Genomic DNA, 18,519 nt, shown 5'->3' with positions numbered 1-18,519 from the left:
CCCGGACCGGGGCACGAACCCGTGTCCCCTGCAGTGGCAGGCGGACTCTCAGCCACTGCGCCACCAGGGAAGCCCTGCACATTTTATAACAATGCTTTGTACTAAGAGTATTGTATCCTTGAAAAAAAACCCACCCAAATTCAAAGCTGTATTTTGTTGCAAAATTGCTTAGGAAAGAGCTTAATGTAACTATTAAAATATGTTTATAAACGCCGCATTAAAGGGGAGAGGAGAGATCAGTGTTTGAGTCCACATGGCCTGCAGCGTGCAACAAAGGGATGGCCTGAGGAGATATCAGGTTCATTGGGGGCTGACAGCTCACGGGGCCACACAGGCTGCCCCAGAGGAGCTGGCCTTGGACAGGTCACGCGGCACTGTGAGCCTGGCCCGATGAAGATGCCACACCTCCCTTCTGAGGTTACACCTTCCACCTCTGTATTAGTTTTCTATCGCTGCTCAATGAATTACCACCAACTTGGAAGTTTCAGAGAACACATTTATCATCTCACAGTTTCGGTGGGTCAGGATCCAGGTCTGTGACGGCTGCGTCCTCTGCTCAGGGTCTCTCCCCAGGTGAGACCCCCTTGGAGTCAAGGTGTTAGCCAGGGCTGCGATCTCACCTGAGGCTCGGAGTCCTCTTTCAAACTCACGCAGTTGTTAGCAGAAGTCATTTCCTTGCAGCTGTAGAACTGACATCCCCTTTTCTAGCTGGCTGTTGGCCAGGGACTGCTCTCGGCTTCTAGAAGCTGCCCCCAGGTGCCTGGCACACGGCCCTCCTCTCACAGCTTGCCTCTTCCCGGCCAGCAGGAAAACCCTGCTACGGCTCTGCTCTCCTTTGAGGACTCGCCTGATTAGGTCAGGCCCACCCGGGAGCATCTTCCTTTGGATTAACTCAAAGTCAACTGAGTCGGGTACTGCGTTCTAACTGCGAAATCCCTTTTCCCATATCAGGTGATATCATCATGGGGGTGATAGCCCGTCACAGCCACAGGGCCTGCCCACACTCAAGGGAGGGGCTGGTTCCCCAGGGATGGCGGTGGGAATCTTGGGGGTCAACCTCGTCAGTCCACCAACCACAACCCCTCGACCCCAATTCACAACTGCATTCTCACCAATCCCATCCTTTCTAACCCCAGGGAGCGCGGCCTCAGCCGGACTTCTGCTAAGCTCTGGGAACTCTCTTACGACTGGGGACAACGGGACTGTCTCATCAGACCAGGGATGGCCTCCTGCTGAGCCCCCTTGCCTGTCCAGGTCACCTGTCTGCCTCACCTCCCGTCCTGCAGAATGTCAGCCTCCACCCCAGAACTTCCGCTCCCCGCTCGCTGCTGCACGTCTCTCCTCCGTACTCCCTGAGTGTGTACAGCTCAATACGGGCAGCAGGGGCCGCTGCCGGCCTTGGCTGGCGGGCGGTCCCAGAAGGCGGGAGGTCCCAGAAGGCGGGAGCTCAGCCGCATCCCAAGGCCATGCGCCTCTTCCTGGATTCCCGGCTCTCTCCCAGGAGAAGGCGGGCTGTGCCTATGCCTGAGGTCTCCTCCCTCTCAGCCTGCGTCTCTGCAGGGGAGTTAGCCCTGCCGCAGGGGAGTGGCAGTGCAAGGGTAGGGGGCTTCCATGGCCAGGTCCCTGCTGGCGGATGAGCACGCCTCCGCCTCTGCCCGTGGTCTGGCGGTGGCGGCGAGGATGGAGAGTGAAGCGGATGGTCCCTGATTGAAGAGGGGCTTGCGCTGCCTCCTTCTCCTGTCCCTTTTGTGTGTCTGGAGGCCCCCTCCCAGCCACACTGCAGTGTTCGCATCATCGGCGGTAGGTTCTTCTCATTGGGGCCGTCTCAGGCACTCTTTCTAGTCTCTTCTTCCTGAGCACAGCTCCACTGGGTGAGCTCCAGGTCACAATTTTCTGGGTCCTTCACGACAGGCCGAGCGGCTTGTCTTTTTGGTGGTAGAAGAGGATCCCCGGCCCCTGGCCGCCAGGTTCCACAGGCCTGCAGGTAAGGCCCTGAGATCTGCGGGCCAGCAACGCGCCGCTGCACGCAGGCCTTGCCTGGCGCCATGACCATCCTGTATTCTACCCCACCTTCCCCTTCCCTTTCCCTCCTCCAGGTCTCCATCAGCTTCTGCAGTTGGAAGAGGCTGTGAGTGGGGCTCAGGCTCACTTGGGCGAACAAAGCACGTCCCTCAGGGTGCCCTTGCCACGTGGCCTGAGTCTAGGACCCTCGGGATCGGGGGGCGGGGGGCAGCCCATCACCATATATGGCCTTGTACAGCTCCTGTTCTTGGCCGCCCAAACCCTTACTTTGGAGGCCTTGAGATCTTTGCTGCAGTCACCCAAGACTGGGCATTAGGACCGGGAATGTCCCCATTGACGTCCCCTTTAGCCTGAGCCCTTAAGGACATCTGTCGGTCAGTACCTTCCTGCGACCACCATCCGTGGAGCGTGCCAAGAGTGTGTCCCAGTCAAGATCCAAACACCTTGCTTCCTGGGGAGGAAACTTCATTTCCAGAAAGTACTCTGAATTTTTGGTAATTCGTGATTTCCATTGCTGGCTCGGGGGCCCACCTGCTGCCTAGCCCATGTGGCACAACCAGGCGGGGGCCAGTATGGGTCATCTGCCCTGGGTGTCCGGCAACATTGGTCTAGGGTGTAACTTTCTTCCGGACAGGAAATCCAGTAGTTGCTGGTATTTGGGGCCCAAGGCAAAGGCCTGAGAATCACCATGCACACTCCTTTCAGTCCTGTCCTGGGAACTTCATGGTAATTAGTATCTTTGGCAAACTTGAATACAGGGGAGTGTGTTTAGCATGTTGGTGTAACTAGCCAGTGCTGAGCCAGGGAGAGAGTGTAGACAGGGAGGTCGGAGAGAAAGGACAAAGGCCTGGAGGAAGAGGGCCTCAAAGCCCAGTAAGGATTTTAAATTCTAAGTCGGGGAGCGGGGGTATATATTAGCTTCCTACTCCTGCTATAACCAATTACCACACACACTGTACCTTAATATAGCATTTACTCTCCTTAAGTTCTGCGGGCTGAGATCAAAAATCAGTTTCAGGGCTTCCCTGGTGGCGCAGTGGTTGAGAGTCCGCCTGCCGATGCAGGGGACATGGGTTCGTGCCCCCGTCTGGGAAGATCCCACATGCCACGGAGCGGCTGGGCCCGTGAGCCATGGCCGCTGAGCCTGCGCGTCCGGAGCCTGTGCTCCGCGAGGGGAGACGCCACAACAGTGAGAGGCCCGTGTACCGCAAAAAAACAAAAACAAAACAAAACAAACAAAAACAAACAAACAAACAAAATCAGTTTCATTGGGCTGAAGTCAAGGTGTGGGCAGAACCACGTGCACCCGGAGGCTCTGGGGGAGAATCCTTTTTCTTGCCTATTCCAGCTTCAAGAGCTGTATTTCTTGCATCCCTTGGTTCATGGTCTCTTCCTCCATTTTCAAAGCCAACAGTGTAGCATCTTCAAATCTCTTCTCTGTCATCACATCTGTCTCTGCTTCTCTCTTATCAGGACTCTTGTGATTACACGTGGGGCCCACCAGGATAATCTCCTCATCTCTAAATCTTTATCTTAATCACACTTGCAAAGTTCCCGTTGCCCTGTAAGGTCACATCCACAGGTCCCAGGGATTAGAACCTGGATATCTTTGGGGTCCACCATCCAGCCCATCACACAGAAAGTCCTGGTGCGGGGGGCGGGGGTGGCAGTGAGCAAGGGTGTGGCGGGATCTGATGTACCGTAACAAGGGTCCCTCTGGTTCTGTGGACAAGTGACTGGAAGAGGCGGGGGCAGAGCAGGTGACCACACAGGAAGCTCTGCAGTGCCCCAGGGCAGAGACCTCGGAGGGCCAGGTGACCTGAAGGAGGGAGATTCTGAATGTATTTTGAAGACAGAGGGGAGAACATTTGCTAATGGGTTGGAGAGGAGAGTGAGACAAAGGGTTTCTCAGCTGAGCTGGGTGAATGGTGTTGCTACTGATGGGAACATGGGAGGACGGACAGGCCTAAGGGTCCTGCGTGGAAATTAAGATAAAAAAGAAATTTTGGACTTGGGCACATTTTGTCTAAATGAAAAGCAAAATAAAAACAAACAAAAAACCAAACATCCCAAGCACAGGGTAAAATGAAATTTGCTCAGAAACTCGCCTCCTGGGATTGGCCGGCAGTTCAGTGGAAGTCGATGTAGGGGACTCTTTCTATGAACACAGGGAGCCCGGGGTTGTGCCTCCTGAGCCCCCCACCATGGAGGGCCTGGTCCTTGATTGACGGGGGCTGCCTCTGGTCCTTGCTCAGGCCTGCAAGACCCAGGCCAAGAAGAGGATCCTTAGTGGGAGATGCCAGTGACTCGAGCCATGCCAAGTTTGGCTTCACACTTGGTCCTGAAACCCTCACAAGGATGAGTCAACCTCTTCCAAGGTCAGCTCTCTCCTTTTATAGCCCCGCCTTCTGTTTCTCCCACCCCAACCCAAACCTCCCAGCTCTGAGCACAGATTCTTCACTCTGTCTCTTTTCTTAGACATTGGAAACTGGACTACCCACCAGGAAGACCTTGACCTTTCAGAGAGGGGAGCCCCAGACACCAGGATCCAAGGAGATCTTGCTGACCTCATCTGGAGGCTAATGAAGCCCAGTCTTAGAAGTACAGTATCCTGGTTCAACACTTTGGAAGGGGAAACTCTTCCCATTGTTTTCCTGATGAGCCTCCAGGGGTAGAAAGAGGAAAAAAGAAAAGAAAAACATCGGTGCAGAGGATAACCTCTCAATAGGTTATGACAGTAGACTCGGTCAGAGATACTGAGTAACTTCAGGGAGAAGAGTGACACCTGTTTTGGTGAAGCCCCAAGCACTGTGAGGGTTAAATCCATCAAGAATCTGGAACAGAGCAGTTCTCAACAAAACAGGAAGACAAATCATTTATGAAATTCAGCAGAGAAAACTTGAAGTAACTGATTTGAAGTGGAAGCAGCTCGGGGGCTGAACACTGCACAGTTAGGTTTAGGGAAACAGTAGATTGGCAGCCAGATACCAAATGAAAACAGGTCACATCTTCTTGTGGTTTTTCTTTTTTTTTGTGGTACGCGGGCCTCTCACTGCTGCGGCCTCTTCCGTTGCGGAGCACAGGCTCCGGACGCGCAGGCTCAGCGGCCATGGCTCACGGTCCCAGCCGCTCCGCGGCATGTGGGATCTTCCCGGACCAGGGATTGAACCCGTGTCCCCTGCATTGGCAGGCGGATTCTTAACCACTGTGCCCCCAGCAAAGTCCCATGGATGAATATATTCTTGAAGTAGTAATTGGTTGGTTCTGAACATATGAAAAATTAGTCATATATTAAACTTTAGGGAAAGAACTATGACCCAGGTTACTTTTTAAAGTTAACAGATTGTCATGGACATATCAAGGTCTTCTAGAAGAGATTAATCAGAATGCTCACACTCTAATCTGGGAAGCTGCTTTGCCTCGCTGTATAATACTGTGTTCTAAGAATGTTATGAAAGCATTATACACTTGAAAAATGTTTTTACAAGGATAGGGTGAGAATTAAGACCTTCCCCCAACTTTTGTCCATTGTCTAAGATTTAAATATTTTCCTTTATCCTGATTTTAAAAATAAATCAACTTTATTGAGGCATACTTTACATAAAACAAAATGCACACATTTTAAGTATGCGGATTGATCCGTTTTGGACAAATGTATAAACTTGTTTTACTACTACTGTGGTGTTGTTACTGCTGTCATTACTGTGTTCCTCCATCAAGATGTAGAACATTTCCATCATTCTGAAAAATTCCATGATGCTCCTTTCTAGTCACTCATCCTCTAGCCAATCAATCTGTTCTGAAAAGAAAATTTAAAAGCAAAGTTTCTTCTTTTCTCATCTATTGCTTTACTCCAACACAATTATGTCTCCTTTTCTTTCTCTTTCATTCTTTTTTTTTTTTCTTATTTTTTTTGCGGTACACGGGCCTCTCACTGTTGTGGCCTCTCCTGTTGCAGATCACAGGCTCCGGACGCGCAGGCTCAGCGGCCATGGCTCACGGGCCCAGCCGCTCCGCGGCATGTGGGATCCTCCCGGACCGGGGCACGAAGCCATGTCCCCTGCATCGGCAGGCGGACTCTCAACCACTGTGCCACCAGGGAAGCCCTTCTTTCATTCTTGTTGCTCTAGCAGCCTGGCATTTTGTTGAATTAAAGCACTGAGCTGATTATTGGCTCTACTGACTAAGGAGAGAGAAACATGCCTTATTATTTTTCTATTTTTTCTCAGTGAGCTTTTCACTCTTCATCCTCTGAAATCTGCATCCATCCATCCATCCCCCCCACCCACCTATCCATCCATCCATCCATTTATCCATCCATCCACCCATTTGCCTACACATCCATCCATCTATCCATCCATCCATCCATTTGTCCATCCATTCATCACCCACCTATTCATCCATCCTTCCATCCATCCATCCATTCATCCATTCCACTCATCTACCAATTCACCCACCCACCTGTCCATCCATCCAACTTTTTTTGAATGTCTGCTCTGAGCCAAAGGCCACCGGGAATCCCATCTCCACTTGATTTATGTTCTAACAGCGAAGACAGACAATTTAACAATTATGCTAAAAAGGCAATACATACTACAACAGGGAATTATGGGACACAATGGGTGACATAGCAGGAGTAGCTGGGAGGGATTCTCAGGGGAAGTGACATTAATGGTGGAGACGTAGGACAAATATCAATGAGTCGGCTAATTATTTCAGGAACATTTATTAAGCACTGCAGGCTGGGCACAGTGGTAGCTGCTAGTTATTCAGACAGAGGTGAGTAGGGCAGACATGGGACGTTTCTCATGGTATACACATCATCGTGGAGTTAGCCCAGGCGGGGCTGGGGCAGTGGGATGTTTTAGGGAACATCTCAGTGGAGCACAGGGAACACAGAACAGAGTGAGTTAGAAACACTGCAAATTCCACATGACCAGAATATGAATGTCAGCCAGGAGGGGCGTTCTTGATAGCCTTGCAAGATACAGCTGTGAGCAGGGGCTACTGTAAGCTGTGAGCGGCTTGGCTGTCAGTCGCTGTAAAGAATGGTCATCGGATCCCTAATCAGAATCTTGAAAGAAGGAGAAACGGTGCATGTAGGGACCGCATCTCAGTCACTTCCAAATAATCTTCTCTGGCTTTCATAAACGTAGTCATGATTAAAATGACCTTTCACGAACAGCGGGAGGGAGTGCTGAAGAAAGTGAGATATGTGAGAATAAAATCCATCTACCTGATTGCCGTGTAACTTTTGGTGAGTCACGAGAGTGAGAATTTCAGATGTGAATTAAAGATTGCCAAGCGTGGCGGCATACTTGAAAAAAAGTTCCCTACATGTCCTACTTTAGAATCAGAAGACACGAGAATTGGAGAAGAAAAAAATGTATTTCTTATTATACCCTAACTTCTTCTCAGATAATTTTAAGGTAAATTCTTTATGTAATTTCCATCTGAATTGTTGACCTTTAGATGAACTTTACCTGATAGGCACTTAATGCAAATATTCCACAGGATTCTTTAAATGCTGTAAAATATGACGTACCCCAACTGCCGATGCACTTTTGGTCATAACATGCCTGTATAGTATATTTAATCCTTTGCAATGAACATTTGAGAAAATCTATTTAGTTGGTAGTGAGTTCTGTACAATTTCACCTAAAATTAAAGCTCTCCAAAAACCCACATCTCCTGCGGGCACTAATTCTCACAAGATTCTGGACATGAAAAATCCTAAATGCTTGCTGACTGCATGCAAGTCAATGTTTATAGCCCGAGTATTAATAGCCGCACGAAATGTATACTTCTCTCATCATTTACCTCCCATTGCTTGGATGTAGCATACATTGAGGGGCTGATTTTCTTTTCTCGGATGGGTGGCTCCAAGCTACTTATCATCAGATGAGAAATATAGTCTATGAAAATCTCTTTAAGGAACACAGCCAATCAATGGCAAAGGATGCGTCCCGTGTGATTCTGCCTGTCTGTGTCTGTCGTTTTGCATTTTACTGAGCCCTCTCGCTAGCAGGGCTAGCGAGATGCTTGAGTCCTGGGCACTCAAGCATGCGTGATTTGGGGCCCTTCATAATCATCGGCCAGGTAACCAGACTGTGAGCATGATTGGCTTTGGAATTTCAGGTGAGGCTGTACCTGCCACAGAACCACTCATCAGACATCGTCCATCAGGAGTGAGGCTGTTTGTCGACTTGTGATTTCTACTCTAGGGTCTGACGGCTTCCCGGGCAGTGGGACCAGCCACCTGTATTTCCCCAGTGGTGTAAGGGGAACTGTTGGAAATCTGCATTAACTGACAACACAATTCGACTTTATTCCAGGGTTATTAATGGTATGTTTTGTTTTGCCACATCGCGTGGCTTGTGGGATCTCAGTTGCCCCACCAGGGATTGAACCTGGGCCCCGGCAGTGAAAGCCCGGAATCCTAACCACTAGGCCGCCAGGGAACTCCCTCCTGGGTTATTTATGAAACAGGATCCTGGACCAGCACACTTCCCAATTCAGTTCTGCTCTGCAGGGGCTCCTAGTTATTCAACACGATGACAAATAACAGCCCTTCCCCCACCCCCGTGGTTAATTAGTGAATCTCCTCAACAATCAGATTGTTGGAAATGTGGTGGAAATGTGGATTTTCCAACATGTTTAAACCTCAAACGTATATGAATTAAAAATATGCAAATGCTGTTGGGGAATGACAGAATGAGGCTGCTTGTACAAGGAAAACAGAGGAGCAAGTGAATTTTCATGGAAAAATGCCTGATGCCTATCTCGATGAAGATTAACACCATTTGCTCTAGTTCAGCAAATAAACATGGGGTTGTTTAGGCCTTTGGGGGCTGGCCAGGAGTTCACCACCATTTGTAATAAGAGTTCCAGGTGAGATTCAAAGAGGAGGCTTACAGACAGATTTTCTGAACATAACTGGCCTTTGTAACTTAGAATCTTCCATGGGCATCTTTTCTAACAGGAAAGAAAACTCCTTAAATGAACAATCAGAGAGATTGTCGTTGAGTGGGTCTGCTGGCGAAAAGGGTTTTCATCAGAGTATCCTCTCCCTAGACAAAGGAAAGACTCAGACTTCTGATTTCAGTTTTCTCCATTTTCCCCTTTCCTAGGTGATGCAGCATTAGTGTGGTTGACCCTCTGTGAATCACAGCAAGGATCTGGGAGTTTCCAGACTCAAACTGATGAAGGGATGCGTCCTTCTGAGACTGCAGAATTCAAAGGGTGCACAGGTTGACAATTAGAAATAAAATGACAAACCAGGTAACTTTTCCGTAAAGAGCATATTGTGTTGATTTATTATAGAATGCAGTTAAAAAAAATATCTTGAGGTTAGCCTCTCCAGTTTAAAAGCACTTAACTAGGGACACTTGAACAGCTATGCAATGGTCTCTCCCTCATCTGCCCCGACCCCCCACCAAGTACTGTAAACAGGGTTTTGAGAACATTCAGTCAATGTCTTGATAGGAACAGCCACATACCTTTGCTTCTTAAAGAAAACCATCTTCCACATTTCCAAAGCATGCATTGTTACTTGGCATTAGGTATTTCAAAAGGACAAACCTTGTTATGGTATTGTAAGGCCAAAATAGAATACCTATTGACCAGACACATACATGACAACTAGAAAAAAATTACAAACATTTAACCTAGTGTGACAATTCCGTCAGGAATGAATGGGGAAAGGCACTGCATCCTTCTCATACCACCACGCATCTACTGTCCACTTCACATGCTTTGAATTCAGGTCCTGTCAAATAGCTGAAAGGCATTTTCTATAACATACGATTCACAGGGAGGTTAATACATCTTACACTAGTCTTCCACGGCCGTATTTCTCACCCAAGGGCACAACAGGTATGAATATATGCTATCAGCTTTATTTACAAGTTTATCTTGATGTTTCAGTGGGGTTAAAAAAAAAATCAATGATCTCAACTGAAAGTTCCCCCCAAAAAGGGTTTTGGCTGTGATTCATGTATATAAACTACCACGTAAAAGAAATAAATGAAACCCATTTATTGTCTGACCTAAAACATCTACACTAAAATTTCTCACCCACTAAAAGTTGACAGTGAAACTGCTCTTTTCTGAGTTTTATAAGCGAAACGCTACGTAGGAATTTCAGATCGACTTCTTTTGCAAAAGCACAAGCTCTAGGTCGCATCAAATAGGATGCTGAGTGGGTGTATTACCGGTAGAATCCCCCTGTGTGTGCTGTTGCAAAGACAGTCATTGAATCTGGAAAGGTGACAGATTTTGCAAATGCTTTCCTATCTTCCCCAAAGATGTAAAACAACAATGGCATAACGCTATATACGACCAAAGGTTAGTTCTGAAAATCAGTAATACACATGCACAAACATTAGAACGTGAGGGGGAAAAATGAGACACTACAATTTCCACATTGCGTTGCTGTCTTCACAACCTTTCTGCACCAGACACCTTATGGCTTCACGTGGTGCCTTTTCCTACTGGGAGAGAGAGTCTACCTTGTAGGCTGGTTAAAAACAGAAGGCTCTCCCTGGACCCACTGATCAATCTACCCCTGGCAAAAACAGAACCTACCAGAAAAGAACAAGTACAAAACACTATCGTTATTGGTTTTCTCGAGACGTTCCCAGAAGTCCTTTGCGATCACCCCAAACGCAGTGATTGGCTCAGGACATTCCCAGGAGCCATGAACATTGACTGATGCGCAGCGTTAGAACCAGAAGACAAAGCCTCGATTCTCTTCTGAGCAACATGGAATTTCTGCCACAGCGATCACAGGCTGCCGTCTCCAAAGTTGTGACTGGGCCGCTTCCACAGTAAAAGATTCCTTCTCGTGAGTGTGATTCAGAACACTTCGTCTGGGTGCCAGTTCAGCTTAAGTGGACGGGCGAGTACTCCGGCCTCCTGGTCTGGATAATTTTGGGTTTGGGTCTCTTCATTCTTTCCACCTCGTCTTCTTCCTCGTTCTCCTGGTCGCTCTCACACACGTGGACCACCACACTGGGAGTGGTGTCGGTCGCTGCGTGCAATTCATACTTTTCCCCTAGGGAAAGAAAATAATTGCAGGGTAACTCAGGCAAGGGCCCGAGGGTCAAAGAGTAAAAGAGCAAACGGATGCGGACGTAGGGGTCAGCTCGGCCAGGCTTCCGTGGGCATCCGATGGGGACTGAGGGCCACAGGCAGCCACACTCTGGATTGGTGTTTCTTTGGTGCCTCATTCTATATCTCACCACCGTAAATGACTCAGCTTTCAATCAAACACTCTGAGTCCAGGCACATGGAAGGTGTGGAAGGAGCGTATTTTTTAATTACACTTAGCATGTTCACCAGGCCCTCTGAGCTACCCAGAGGACTTCCCCGGTGTGGCGCAAGGAGCACCCGTTCAGGAAAAGACGGTGCATGAATAAAGGCGTTAGGAAAGGACCTCTCGAGCCCACGATAGGGACAGGAAGCGCGGGTGTGCAGCACACAGGTGTGCTGGTTGAAACAGGTGCTCTGGAAACATTTTTGACCACACCATATCCTTTTTCACACAACTATCAACCCCTTGAACCAGGAGTGTCCTGCTGTTCTCCGTCAGCCTGAATTTTATCAGGTTCAGTCAAGACGCTTTTACTCATAAAAAAGGTGTTGCCTCTTCCCCACCCCGTGCGTGAGACTGGGATGCTATTGTAACTGCAGCTGAAAGCGTCTCAGCGTTCTCGGGGTGGGGGCAGCTAAGGTGGAGGGCCAGGGAGATCGCTCAACATGCGGGTCACGATCCGCTTTACAAACCCTGTCTACCTGCTGAGGATCGCAATCCAGAAAGCACGGGGACAGGATCATATTTGCAAAACCTTTGCAATCTTCCAACTGTTGAAAGAAAGACTATTCAAGGTCATAAGCCCTAAGTAAACGAAGGGCAAATTGATCTTATGGTTATTTTCCAGAAGGGTTTCTCAAACAAGCCGTCTGTAAAGAAGTGGTAGGTTCTAGAGTGTGAAGAACGCTCGCTAGCATCACTTCCTGCCTCTGGAGCAGTTTGACGCCTCTCCCCAGGTGGACGTCCCCTTCCTCCCTTCTCTAACATCCCAGGAGGTTTCAGCCCTCTGCTACCTAATACACCTTGACCTGGAGCTGCCAGGAGGAGCGCTGGCCACTTCCGTCTTGACCTTCATGCCACGATGAGCAGTAAGTAATGTGATTCTTGCTTTCTACCACAGGGGGATTTTCCGTCAGAGCGATGTTTACAGAGATGTCATCTTTTCCATGTGAAACGGCTAATGGTCCAAGAAAATAAAACCGTCCCCTCAGAGGAACACCAGATTGCTGGTCAAGGAGAAAGCTGATGGCCTCAGCATTTATTGCATTTGCTCCACAAATAAGGCAGAAGGGGGGCTCAAACCTCTTTACCCCCAAGAACCCCGCTTGCACCTGCCAGCTCACCCAAACCCTATCAGGTAGGACAGGAACCTCCAACATTGTACTGTTTCCAGAAAACATGTTTTGAGCGCTGCCCATAAGCTAGGCACTATATGAAGTGCTTTTCACACGATGATCTCGTTTACTACTCCACCCAGTAATACCCATTTTCTGGATGAGAAGCCTGAGGCCAGAGTACCTTTCTTCCTAAATGCTCACACCTTTGTTCCTTCTGAGGACCGGAACCTCTTCTTTCCCTGGCAAGCTCACTAGGGGAGCACCCCTCCCTATTGGGCTTTGTGACTGGGGCTCTTTCTCCGCTATGATCTATGGGTCTCTGTTCCCTCAGACATTCAAAAGGTCAGGGGAGAAGCAGATCAATAGATGAAATTACTTTGACTAAAAATGAAATGTCTAAAAGTGGGGAAAGCCTGTTTTCCCTTTCCAAAATCCAATCACTCATCCCCACCTGGAGCAACAGGACGTGAGGCCGGGTCTTGAGTCCCTCACACCGACTGTGCTCAGTGGGTGAGCGGATGGATTCACGTGATGCGGCCCAGAGGGGTCATGGTACTTGGTCCCCTGGACCAGCGTGCATGCTTTCCTAATGGATGAAGTAAGAGGCAGGCGTGCACGCTCCCACCCCGGGGCATGGGTTACTTCGATTCAGAAGAAAGCAAATAGAGACAGTTCACAACACACGCTGGCACTGATCACGTGAGAAGTGGAAAGAGCAATGGGGTCGCAGCCACTCCTGCTGCAGGCGTGTCTCTGCCTTGACCACAATCTCTCCACGTCTCCTTGCACCCTCTCCACCCGAGGACACTGCTTACCTGGCCCCAGCTTGGAGATAGCATATAAAAGGTCATAATTTATGACGGGAGTAGCGTCTTCCACTTGTTTCCAACCGACCGGCGGCGAGGCAGGAGGAGAGATCAGAAACTGCTTGTCTGGGTTTGGTGGAGCCAGGTGTGAACTTCCTATGTGTAAAGTCTGAGGAGAGAGATAAATGCAGGTGGGTGTTCCTCGGGGGAAGAACTGAAGCAGCAATCGCACTTAATAGCAGCCTACGGAAGACAGGTGTGAAGGACAAACCCATGTCCAGACAGCTGAACAGGTGCAGCCCAAGGGTGAATCGCAATACGGTTTCTAAGGGCGGGGAAGGGAACTTGGATTATGGTGCAAACATGATTAGAGACCCCTCTCAGGACAGGGACTCACAGGCACTGGGACTGCAAGTAATTATGCTTGAATTAGACCGATAGAAAATATACAGAGATAATTTTAGTAAACATGGGAAAAGTAAAGCACTGTCCCTGAGGTCAAGAGGAATCTCAGCATCAATTGCTTCCAGCTCCTCATATTACGGTGGCATCACATCATATCACAGAAGCTCCAAAGGCTAAGCGACATCTCTAGGATGACCCAGGACTCCTGCCCACCACGCTCTCAGGCTTCCCTCCCTCTGGGGCTCTGAATCAGATGCCGAAAGTGAGGAAGGAAAAATACATCTACCTTCCAGGATACATATTTAAAACAATAATGATAAGGAACAATGACCAAGATCCTAGTTTGGGCTTAAAAATTATACCAGTGCTTAGAGGGCTGTTTGGAGACATCTTACATCAAAATGTTACCAGTTTGGATTTTCTTTGTTCTTTAGTATCCTCCCCCCCCCCCCAGAAAAATCACAATGAACATGCATTTACTTTAACAAACTAGAAAAAGTCGTGGAGAGACCAAGTAATTACTTATGTAGAAGGGAATTTGCCCCTAAGGATCCAAGGTTGAAGCCTGCGCCTCGCACTTACCACCAGGGGGCAGGGTATCCCGGCTCTCATTTACCCTGGAAGGGCAAGTTCACCTTCGCGCAAGGTCAGGAAGCCCCTCTACAGGACCTGCTCCTGTACTGGCAAGGGGAACTCAGGGCCCCAAGGGGGGTCTCTTTCACCAGGGAGAAGCGTCCGAAGAGCCCCTGCCCCGCCCCCTGCCAAGCTGTTAGACTCCGGTAACATCATCAAATGGAACTTTGTAAGCTACCTAGAAGGCAGTTGCTGGGGGAGGCAGGAAGGGTGAGGCAGGAGAAACAGCAAACCCGCCGCACAGCTCCCGGGAATGCCCTGGGGCCGGGACTCCCGCTTACCAGAAGTATTTCTTAGCATTTGCTACCTGCCTGGTGAACCCATTTTTTTCCTTGCAGGCCGGGTCTGGCAGCCCCGTGCTGATGCGCAGGGCCGGCTTGCAGATACCAGCTCTCCAGGAGTGAGCGGGCTGCGGGGACCCAGCGCAGAGCCGAACCGCTCTGGCCCGGGGGCGGGGGGGGGGGGGGGGGTGTCAAGGGTAGCCACGCCCACGACCCTGCGGTCCTCCACCTTCCTGAGTCAGGAAAGGCTCTCTTTCTCCCCTCATCACTCAACCCAAGAAGGTCATCTCTGAGGGCACTTTCAAATACACCCGGTGTCTTCTTAAAATAGGTGACATGAAAAATTTCGAGTATGAATCTTGTCCTTCTCAAGATGATTTCTTGGAGTTTTAAATCAACCTATACGTAATGGATGTCTAAGCTACTTTTAAGGGTGGGAGGGTGGAGGGAGAAGGATGGGTATCAAGGAACTCGATTCACCTGAGCAAAATATAATTTCATTTCCTTTCCAAGAAATTCCGTCTTATGTAGCTGGAGTCTGGCATCTGCTGCAGATAATGGGTTGCTGAAGTTTATTCTGACGCGTTTGAAGCTCTTAAAATACTGAAAGGTGATATCTTTGTCATATGTCCTAAAGAGGGATTCAAATTTGGCCTGAAAAGTAAAAATAAAAGGAGTTGAAATTTACCTGCATATGACCTTTGACTGGATGACTTCATTACATTTCTTATGGAGGAACCAAATTATTAATCATGTCAAGAACTTCCAACTTTTTTCTTAGAGAAGAAAGAGAACCCGCCTTTCTCCTCTGGGGAGATTCTGCCCTTTTAATTTAATATACGTGATTTTATACAAAAGTAAGAATGTACGATTTACTAAATTCATTTAATCAGCTGAACAATTACCAATACTTCAACACTTCTTACAGTCACGGAAACATTCTTTTTAAAAGTAGAAGGAACATTTTCATTTGGTCATTTGTCACCCTTCTGGCCTGCCAGACCCTATTGTCCTGTGACCTCCCCCAATCTAGTGAGCTCCAATCCCACCACACAGCTCAGGGCATTGCTTTGTCCATCAGATATTGCTTTTGGACTTAAAAGCACTGGAGATAATTAAAAAAAAAAACAAAAACACATTATTATTGAATTGGTAACTAATGAAGTTAATGAAAAGGCTTGCATTTCTTAATGTAAAGGAAGCAGTTTTTAAAAAATTCCCATTATTATTTTCCCATTCAATCTGTTACGTTTTAACTCTCTAAAATAGTAGTGGTTTCAAAAATTAACATTCTGCCAATGAACCCATTTCTGCACTCTGGCTTTAATATATGTACAGATCTAGCTCTAGTGTTGAAAGAGCTAGTGAACACTATGAAACAGCATGAGCTCTTAGAATTGAAATGCCCAAGTTCAAGGACTAAAAGCCTAGATTCACGAGAGCGTTCATCAGCTCCTGGGAATAGCTCTAGGGAGCGACCCCCGGCGGGGTCCTGGGTGCGGGTGCCCTTGGGGGGACCTGGGAGGCCACTGAAACCTTTCTGACCAGAGAGGGAGGTGATGGACAGTCTTGAAACTTCCAGGAAGATTATGCAGGGACTTTTAGTCACCGAACTTTCTGAATCTTTTTTCAGACTAAACTGTGAGGATGGTGAGAGGCAGATGGGGGTGGGATGGCAGACGGTGAGAGCCCAGATGGGGCAGCATGCCCTCCACCCAGGTGACTGGTGAGAAGGGGAGGCCCTGGAGCCCACAAGTACCCTGGAGACCTATGCAGAGCACGGTGCTTCTGCAGAGGGGAGAGAGGATTCCCAACAAGAAGGGAGAACATCTTCGAGGATATTCATGGCTAGAGAGCGGGGGAGGGGAGGGGCCCTCCTGTCGGTCAGTGCCTGGTCCCCAGGGCAGGGCTGTAGGCAGGTCCTGCATTCCCTGCTGGCTGGTGTCTCCACCAGGCAGGTGGCTCAGGGGGAGTGGGAACAGCTCACAACCGTTCTCTCTTCGAATTCGCCGGCTTCTCTTTAGTTGATGGAAATGTCTGTGACTTTCCCACGAGGGGTGTTGCAGAGGCAAAGAATGAGAAAGAATGCACAGCAGATGTTTCAGCTGCGATTTCATCTGGCTGCACGTGGCTTGTTCTCCACCCCTCCCGAGCATGGGGCAAGTCTGGGGCGTAAGGGTGTCTGTGCAGATCTGGAATTTCACACGACCTCATCCATAGGCACTGTGACCAACTGCTTAGTTTTAAAGTTATCATTCATAATTTAAGAGAGATGACTTTGCTGAATATTTTTAGAATACAAGTCAGGGCTTAGGACCAGAACCCAAGAGAACCCACACTATCTTGTTAATTTCATATTGCTATTATGTTATTAGTATTCTCTTATAAAATAATCTTATTTGTTCCAATAACCAATACCTAGTAATTATAGTTATTGGGTGGCATCTCTACTTAATTAAGTAAATCAGTGATTTCACTCATATAAGGCTAACATTAAATACATAGACTTTGTAGTACTTTTACACGTAGAACATGCTCTAATATCTAGTTCAAAAACTAGTCCCGGCTTGCAAGCATTGTACACAGTTATGGAGTTAAATTTGATTAGAAAAAAAAAAAGAAACCTTCTGATGTCTCAGTAGGGCTTTGGGTATAAAGGTATAACGTGATCACCGCCCCCCAAACAGAACATACAGAAGTCATTCATATATAATATTGTTAGAGATCAATTAGATAGCTTCGTAGCTACTGATGAAGATCTTACATTTTAATCAAATGAAGAAGAAAAGCATAGTAATTAAAATTACTAATTATATTAATAACCATCAATGAGAGCTGCTTCCCAGGAGGTATACTCATCCCACACTTAAGTTATGTATCCAGTTTTATTATTTATTTGCTATGGCTGCATTTTCTCCAGCTAGAGAAATCTGGAAACTTGAAGACAGGCCCTTGTAATTCCTGCAAACATTCAAATATCTTTCCAGTATTGATTTCCTGAGATAAAAATCAATGTATCCTGAACTCTACATGTCAAAGTGAAACATTCTGTTCACTGTCAGAAAAGTCCTCCCTCCAAAAGTTTACTTATTGATACAACCCACACAGAATGAAAAAACACCACGCCAAACCCTCCCTTACTAACTGGTCAAGGGACACAGATGCTTTTAAATATTGAGAGCTTTAAAAATTCCTTCACAGTTAATTCCTCAGGCAACACTTTTTGAGTTTTAAGGCTCAAAGCATTCTGGATGTATTTCAAAACCCCCAAACCCACAAGACAGCCACATACCCCACCAAGTATTTCAGCTCATAGTCCCAATTAACATAATAGTTCGAAAACTCTCAAAAATCACATTATATCAGAAGCCTTACCCTGGTTTCACTTTCGCTGAAGATCTCACTGTTTGCCACACAGGCAATCAGGGAGCTAAAACTGTAGTTAAAGTTTCTAAAGTGCATCTTGCTTCCTTACAGAGAAAGCTGCAATTCCCGCGGTCAAGCCCCAAGTAAGGTTCCTTTACCAGAGGCTGTAGGTTCTTTCTCGAGCCCTCACTTATAAAGCGCCGAGGTCCAGCCCCCACCGGGAAAAAAAGCACCGCTTCCAGAGCATCCTGTTTGGACACCAAATTCCTGAGTCAAGTCCTACTTGCTCGCAGGCAGGCAGAGACAGAGTGTAAGTTTCTACTGGAAAGAGGTGACGTCAACACCTTAGTCATTTTCCCTATGCTAATTAACTTTGCTTGGGGAGGATGGAAAAAACTGCCGAGGTTTGCTGTGCAGCTGCTTTATCTACCCCTCTTGCAGCATAGTTTCCACTGGTAGTAATTCCATTCAGCCACTCAGTCACCCGGCTCCTCGGCTGAATGGGACGACCCTTCTTAAGATGGAAAATGTGACAGAGGAACAGGAGGAAGGTCTACAGCAGTAAACAGTAATTA

At 47.8% G+C, this 18,519-nt stretch overlaps 1 protein-coding gene and 1 pseudogene across 4 annotated transcripts in view; one reads left to right on the top strand and one right to left on the bottom strand.

Moving 5' to 3' along the window:
- The window catches only part of LOC132424198 (uncharacterized), a 29,620-nt pseudogene extending 21,406 nt beyond the window's left edge, over window positions 1–8,214 (top strand).
- Window positions 8,215–9,126: 912 nt separating this feature from the next.
- RCAN1 (regulator of calcineurin 1) overlaps window positions 9,127–18,519 on the bottom strand; it is a 95,835-nt gene continuing 86,442 nt past the window's right edge. Inside the window, exons 1-4 of one of the 4 annotated variants that reach the window (XM_060010340.1) lie at window positions 17,954–18,190; window positions 15,059–15,232; window positions 13,269–13,428; window positions 9,130–11,077 (exon numbers count right to left, since the gene is read on the bottom strand). In XM_060010340.1, the coding sequence (XP_059866323.1) occupies window positions 10,905–11,077; window positions 13,269–13,428; window positions 15,059–15,232; window positions 17,954–18,040 (594 nt within the window). In that variant the 5' untranslated portion in view covers window positions 18,041–18,190 and the 3' untranslated portion in view covers window positions 9,130–10,904. Of the gene's footprint in view, window positions 11,078–13,268; window positions 13,429–15,058; window positions 15,233–17,953; window positions 18,191–18,519 lie in introns of those variants that run through there. The other 3 variants (XM_060010338.1, XM_060010339.1, XM_060010341.1) reach the window with 3 other exon arrangements.

This window comes from Delphinus delphis, chromosome 4 (assembly GCF_949987515.2).
Source record: "Delphinus delphis chromosome 4, mDelDel1.2, whole genome shotgun sequence".
Taxonomy (NCBI): Eukaryota; Metazoa; Chordata; class Mammalia; order Artiodactyla; family Delphinidae; genus Delphinus; species Delphinus delphis.
The sequence above is the reverse complement of the archived record's forward strand: the minus strand, read 5'-3'. Positions and strand labels throughout refer to the sequence as shown.